At 31.3% G+C, this 7,830-nt stretch overlaps 1 protein-coding gene across 1 annotated transcript; it reads left to right on the top strand.

Annotated features, from left to right (window-relative positions):
- The first annotated feature begins 3,287 nt into the window (after positions 1–3,287).
- LOC147390675 (tyrosine decarboxylase-like) lies at positions 3,288–5,123 on the top strand. Its single transcript, XM_086460205.1, has one exon. The coding sequence runs from the start codon at positions 3,353–3,355 to the stop codon at positions 4,904–4,906; it is 1,554 nt and encodes a 517-aa protein (XP_086316331.1). The 5' UTR covers positions 3,288–3,352; the 3' UTR covers positions 4,907–5,123.
- Positions 5,124–7,830: the final 2,707 nt, after the last annotated feature.

The following is a 7,830-nucleotide window of genomic DNA, read 5'->3' as shown; positions in this document are numbered from 1 at the left end:
TTCAAAATATATAAAGATGTATGAGTTATTGCGATAAATAACAACGACGATTAAAAAAATCCGTCACTATTAATCTTACAAGAAAAACATATATTTGTGGTTAGTCCCACAAAAGATTTTCCACTCTTAGTGTGAGCAAAATCTTAGTTACACTCCTCCTAGCAAATCTCTAATTCCTTGAGGTGGATCATGAATATTTGCATTTATAATAATATTTTTTTTTGGCAACTAAGACACAATATAAAAGAAATAATAAGCAGAAAGTCGTAAGTCTAGCACAAGCCCACAATGCAAGGGAACCATTCAAGAAGTACTATTTTTTTTTTCTTATTACATTTTAGAAAGACTCTTACCTTTATATAACACAGTTTCATATCAATAAGTTTTCTAAGTTAAAATATAACTGAATAGATACTGAAACTTTTGAAAAAAATTATGATTTTCGGAGCATTGGTGGTGTTGATACTTTTGTTGAAGTTGTTTTGAGCACGGAATCGACAATTTTGGGAAAAATGACTATTTTCAATTGCGATGAGTTTCATATATATATTTTAATTTGATTACTTTTTATGGTTTTGGAGTGTTCTAGAACTATTTTTTTTTTTCTAATATTTTATTATTAAAAATGATAATTTTGAATCTTTTAGTTTTTTTCAGTGAGGAAGTTGTGTATTTGTCCACCAAGGTTCTTTTTGTCATTTTCAAAAAATGTTACAAAATTTTGTGAAATGGTTTATTTTAACTTGGATGATTATCATTTTCGATGCATAACATGATTTTTTTAGGTGTATTTTAGCATAGGAGTATTTTTGTTATTTTGTTAAGCTTTGTTTAAATTTTAAGGTTTTGTCATATTAGGACTTATGGGAATGGTTTCTATGTTTGGGAAAGTGTCTAGAATATCAAACGTGATTTGACGACTTGATAATGATGTAAAAGATGTTAAAAAATTTCTGTTTCTCATTCATCATTAGGAATCCATTATAATAAGGTTGAGGAGTTACAAAATCTAATTATTTAAAAATGGTGGTGTCTACAAATGGGGTTCTCCAATTCAAACTAGGACTCTCTCTCTCTCTCTCTCACATTTTCATTGTTTCAACTCATTTCTTTATCTTTATTTTCTATATTTTCAATTATGTTGAGCGATGAATCATTAGGTTTTCTTGTATATGTGAAGGCAATCAATGTAACCCAAGATACTTTGATAGATGATGGTCAACTCACATCGAGTTAGGGTTGTAACTTTTCTACACTTGACAAAATGTAAATTAATAATCCTAAGTGTAGGGTGTGTAACTAAGTAATAAAACTTGGGAATACAGGAATGCGAGGTTGATTTAAAGGGATTGGGTCAAAATTGAACGAAAAACTCAATGATTCAAAAGAGATTTGAACTAAAGGATGATTTTTCCAATCTTTCCTATGAAGCCAAAACAAAAAAAAAAAAAAAAAAAACAAAAAAAAAAATTATAAAGTGCTAAGGCATTGGGATTCACTAAAAAATTTAAAATTTTATTTTTGATCAACTTTTTACTCGGTTAGTTTCGAATAGATTATCCCTAACCAGATAATATATAAATTAAATATAAAAAAAATTGTTTATTAAAGTATTTTTAAAATTTTAAAATTATTAAGTGTAACACATTCACATATCAAAAGATTTTCTAAAAAATCATTGTAACAATCATCTACAATTAATCAAAGAAAATTTTCATTCAATGTGATAATCATAAACAAAAAGTAAAAAAAAAAAATTATAGATATAAAATTTGACTATAATAAATAACTCACCTTTAGATCAATTTAAAAGTATAAAAATTTATACATCACTATTGAATAAAATAAAATTGTTGATTTTCAAATTTCATCCTTAATTCTACTTAGGATTTTAGTTAATAATATTCATAGAAAAATCTATCAAAATTATTGAATAAAAAATTTAGAAAAATAAATTAAAAGAGAAATTGAGAAAGAGTATGAAAAATTCACTACCAAATAAATAGAAAATTATACAAATTGAAAAAACAAGGAGAGGGATGTCCAAGGAAATAGAAATTTGTATGTAAAGAAAAAAAAAACAAAAGACAGCGATAGAAAAATATTAAAGGAGTTGTAGGGAATCTTGTTAGGATATTTTCAACCCATAGAGAGCCGAATTGATTGTTTGATTTGATTTGATTTGGTTATGGTCTTATTTAGTAGAACTGACGTTTGTTGGTAGAATTCTAATTTGGTACCAAACCGAATCAAGTTAAGGCCTTAGCACATGCATGTTTTTTATACGTGGCTTGGACTACGACTAACCAATTTTACGATTTAGATGAGTTGGGTTTGGGCAAGGATTTGAGGCTCAATTTATTGGGCCCAGTCCATACAATGTTGACCCATCTCGGTCCATTGACAGACCTATCGGCAATTAGTTGGTCTCATTTTTGGTTTACAGATCTGACCAAATATAATAAGATTATTGGATCCAATTTTGGGTGGAGTGTATAACAAGTAAGACATCAAAAACGATTATCATCGAAAGTTTCCTAGTATGAAAATATAAAAAGTTACAACTCGTTGACGTAAGGCGGCGGTCAAGGATCATACGTGGCGTCCTTTAAGCCACTCCATCAAACAAACGGTTGAGATGGTAGAATACTTAGAAAGATTCAAACAGATAGTATCTCAAGAAAATTGATACTAATCCCTATGAAAACTACTACTTTCTCGCCAATTTGTGTTTTATTTCCTATATAGCTTACAAAAGTCATCATCATAGAGTTTGCCAAACCATGGTGTCACCTAACTTTCTCGGTCTTTTCTCAAGAGACGTGGTTGGTTGATATTTGTTTAGCACATCTTAACAGCTAACATACTTACTAAAATATATTAAATCCAAACTTCTAGAACCTTTAATACTATAACAAATTTGTTTCGTTATTCGAAAAATAATAATAATAATTAAAATTACATTATTGTACTATTTTGAATAAATTTTAATATAAAATAAACAACATCACGTGGCATGATTCATTTTCGCAATTGTTTTTTTTTTTTAAATATAAAAAATTTGGTCTGTTTTTTAATGTCATCTTCTTCTCCACTTGTCTCAACCGTTGATCTTGATCCAGGTATGTATATTGTATATTGTATATTGTATATTGTATGGTTGAGTCAAATACAGACCTCAATTATTGAATTAATCGCCGATTAATTTCTCATTCTTTACCAACCTTCTTGGACTCTTATATTGCTCCATACTTCTCTCCCTATTTAAAGACCTCTCTCTTCCTCCATGCATCACAAAACCACTCTTTCTTCCCTTAAAACCACCAACCCATTCTTTCTCTCTGTCTCTAAAATGGGTAGTCTCCATGTAGATGAGCTTGAAAACATATTAACATTCTCTCAAAACCCATTAGACCCAGAAGAGTTCAGAAAACAAGGTCATATGGTAATCGACTTCCTGGCCGATTACTATCGAGATATCGAAAAATACCCGGTTAGAAGCCAAGTTGAACCGGGTTATCTTCGTAAACTCTTACCTGAATCCGCTCCATATAATCCTGAACCCCTAGATACTATCCTCAAAGATGTTCAAAACGACATTATTCCTGGTATAACACATTGGCAAAGTCCCAACTACTTTGCTTACTTCCCTTCAAGTGGTAGTGTTGCAGGGTTTCTTGGTGAGATGCTTAGTACTGGCTTTAATGTTGTTGGTTTTAATTGGATGTCTTCACCTGCAGCAACAGAGCTTGAAACAATTGTAATGGATTGGCTTGGAAATATGCTTAAGCTTCCAAAATCTTTTCTCTTCTCTGGAAATGGTGGTGGTGTTCTACAAGGAACAACTTGTGAAGCAATCTTGTGTACACTAACAGCTGCACGAGATCAAATTCTTAGGTCTATTGGTAGAGAGAATATTGGTAAGTTAGTTGTATACGGGTCGGATCAAACGCATTGTGCACTTCAAAAAGCAGCACAAATTGCAGGAATTAATCCGAATAATTTCCGACCCGTTTCGACTAATAAGTCCACTTGGTTCGGACTCACTGCACAAGCTCTCAAGTTGCAAATTTTAAAAGATATTAAAGCTGGTCTTATTCCATTTTTCCTATGCGCAACAGTCGGAACAACTTCGTCCACTGCAGTGGATCCTATCGGTCCATTGTGTGACGTGGCAAAAGAATTTGGTATGTGGGTCCACGTGGACGCTGCTTATGCGGGGAGTGCTTGTATTTGTCCAGAGTTTCGACATTTTATTGATGGTGTGGAGAATGCAGATTCGTTTAGTTTAAATGCACACAAGTGGTTTTTTACCACTTTGGATTGCTGTTGTCTTTGGGTAAAAGACCCAAATGCCCTTGTTCAAGCACTTTCAACAAACCCTGAGTATTTGAAGAACAAAGCAACTGAGTCAAAGCAAGTCGTTGACTATAAAGATTGGCAAATTGCTCTCAGCCGTCGATTTCGATCGATGAAGCTTTGGCTTGTACTTCGTAGCTATGGTGTGGCTAACCTTAGAAACTTTCTAAGGAGCCATGTTAAGATGGCTAAGATGTTTGAAGGGTTTGTAGCTTTGGACAAGAGGTTTGAGATTGTTGTCCCCACAAATTTTGCTATGGTGTGTTTTCGAGTACTACCTCCATCTATGATGGATCAGAAGATTTATGAGAATGGTGGAACTAATCATGATCAGAAGCCATTGGCTGAAGATCAAGCGAACGAGATCAATGCAAAGTTGTTAGAGTCTATCAATGCGGCTGGGCTTGTTTATATGACTCACTCTGTGGTGGGTGGTGTGTATTTGATTCGGTTCGCCGTGGGTACTACACTAACAGAGGAGCGCCACGTGAGAATGGCGTGGAAGGTTGTGCAGGAGCATGCAGATGCTATTCTTTCTCAAGTTTAAGCTATGGGGATTCGTGTTGAGAGATATATAAAGAAAGAGAGAGAGAGAGAGAGAGGTAACTAGCTTTGTAATTGACGTCCACTTTTCGTTCATTTTTTATTTTAATTTTAATTTTTTTTCTTCTATTTTTTGTCTTGTAAGGGTAAAAATTATGTTGATCAAAATTTGTTTATAGTGGAAGTCATTATCCTTGGTTTATTTAATTTATATTTCTATACCTTAAGAGTCGTGCTAGGATGACACAGGATTTAATGTGATTCTCACAATTTTGACGTGGATATATATATAATCATAGATGATTTTTACTCGTATCACGAGGTTCATTCCAACATTTTCCATACTTTAATGCAAATTTATTTTTTTCCACTATTTTTCTAAGATACAACCACCAACTTGGACATTTGGAAAGGGTTGAAATGAAAAACAAAATTGGAGTTTTCAAGGAGTCAATTTCGTTACGAAATCCCTTGGAAGTTTCTTTTTTTTAAATTAGTAGTTAGTTGGTGAAGGTTGGATCTTGAAGCCAAGGTTGTGACATAGACATTCACAGACTTTACTAGACTTAACAAGTTGCACACTATTTTGTAGGTAAGATAGTATATTAATCCCTTTGAAAAAGAAAAGTAACTTTAGGCAAGATTCCTTCGACTTAATTTTAGATCGGTTTTATTATTAGGAGACTTACTACGTTAATGATATTACATGAATAGACAAACTATGAGAAGAAAGATTTTAAACACCACTTTCTTTTAAATGAACATTAGTTTTTAAATTTAAAGTACCTTGTTTTGACCGAGCAAAAAATTATGGGTTTTAGACATTAATTCATGTTTGATCTTTAAACATCGATTTTAGAAAGAAAGAAAAAAAAAAGTTATAAAACTCGTGTTTTACACATTTTTTCATCTAAAGAATAGACATCACCTTTTCTTATAGACATCATTTAAAAAATGATGTCTATATATATATTTAATGGGATTGGAGTTGTTAAATTATTTTCTTCAATTCTAAACAACTTAAGACCTTATTAGTTAACAAAAAATCTCTAATCTCCCTTAAGGGTCACTCTCAAAGATTTATCCTAAAAATGTCCTGATGTGTGTTTGGGGGAAATTATTAGACGTGTCCTGAGGATTAGTAGATTTTTCTAAGAGGTCTAGATACTTTAGTTTAAATAAAAAGAATCCTTTAGTCGACAAAAATTGGAATTGATGTTAACAAAAAGTGATGTTAAGCTGTTAAATTAATATAAAATCGCCACCCTCAATTTGTTAACAAAAAATCTCTAGTCAACACAAGTTGGAATTTGCTATTAACAAAAAATGGTGCGGAACTGTCAAACAATTATCACGTGTCTCTCCAAAAAGAGTAAAATTCAAGATACTTAATCATTTAACCTATGTTCTCCCACGTTTTTGTGTCTCTACGTGATAACTTTCTATTGATTTAATAGCTTAATACCACCGACCATTAGAAAAAGTGATTTGTCTATCGTAAACACTCATCCGTGAATAAGACTTGCTACGAATCAAGGGCAAGAGGACTTTTTGCTTAGACCCATAACTCAATTAGTCTCCATAGTTAAGTTGGTTTGACATATTTCAAAGCAACTTTGAGGTTGTGGGTTCAAGTCCAACTTAACCATTAAAAAGCCAAAAAAAAAGGCAAAGGACTAGACGGAAATTAGTATAAAAAATTATTAAGAAACATATACATTGTTCATAACATAGACTTAAAATTAGACTCAAAACCAACTAAGACAAATCCACTTTGAAGAAACTAAATTTATTTAGAATTCTTAGATGATTTTCACGCAATTATAGAGTATTCATAGATATTACATCAACCAAGATTTGTGGAAACTAACCTAATATAATATTCTAGAATATCCTAATTGATATATTATAAATATCAATAAATATTTTAGAATATTCTCCTTTCACTAGGGCTTAAAATGGGTTGGGTTTGGGTTAGATATGTGTTTACCTATATCCATATCTAAATTTTAAATTCGGATCTTATTAGTTCAAACCGTATATATCTTTTTTTCTTTTTTTGTCTCATTAAGCTCATATCTGGATTCGATTTGACCGAATTAATTGATTCTGGTCGGTTGAGTCGTATAATTTCAAATCATTATAAAGTAATTTATTAAAAAATGTGGCTTAAATGTGATTTGAACTCAAAACCTCTCACCTTTTGAAAAAATACTTTGACTACTACACCTAATACTGATTTATTGATGAATGATAAACTAAAAAATATGACATATAAAATAATATATCATTTGGATATAGACAAATATAGGGATGAGTCCGTATCCGACTCGGGTCAAGGTACATCAACCAAATCCTACCCATATTTTAATTCGGATATGTTTGAAGAAATCAAATCCACTAAAAATTGGATTTGGATAACTCGAATTTTAGATAAAATCCGACCAATTTTAAGTCTTATCCTTCACAACCTCCCATTTGTGATAAGATACACTAAAAATGGTATAGTGTATCTCATGCACCTTAATACAATGCATCTTATTCTCCGACACACTTACTATAATTTAAAGGTGGAATAGTTGTCCAAAAAATTATTTTTACCAATTCATTGAGTCAACTCAGCTAATTCAACTTGGAAATAGGTCGATAAGAGTTCAAAAGAGCTATGCCGCCATATTTAATTTTTTTATTAAAAAAAAAAAAAAAACAAGGATATTGTTAACGTGTTGCCTAAAACTTGCAATAAATACACTTTGAAAATATGATTTAGTAACGAAAATGCCCTTAAATAAATATTTTTTTACTAAAATATTCTCAAATGCTTAGTCCCTAGGTGTATTATTTCACTTTAAAGTCTGCCCTTACTCTTTATTTTAAAATGTTAAACATTATAGCTAAATATTTAATGAAAATAACGTACATATATTT

This window comes from Akebia trifoliata, chromosome 11 (assembly GCF_017979445.1).
Source record: "Akebia trifoliata isolate Shusen 1 chromosome 11, ASM1797944v1, whole genome shotgun sequence".
Classification (NCBI taxonomy): Eukaryota; Viridiplantae; Streptophyta; class Magnoliopsida; order Ranunculales; family Lardizabalaceae; genus Akebia; species Akebia trifoliata.
The sequence above is the reverse complement of the archived record's forward strand: the minus strand, read 5'-3'. Positions and strand labels throughout refer to the sequence as shown.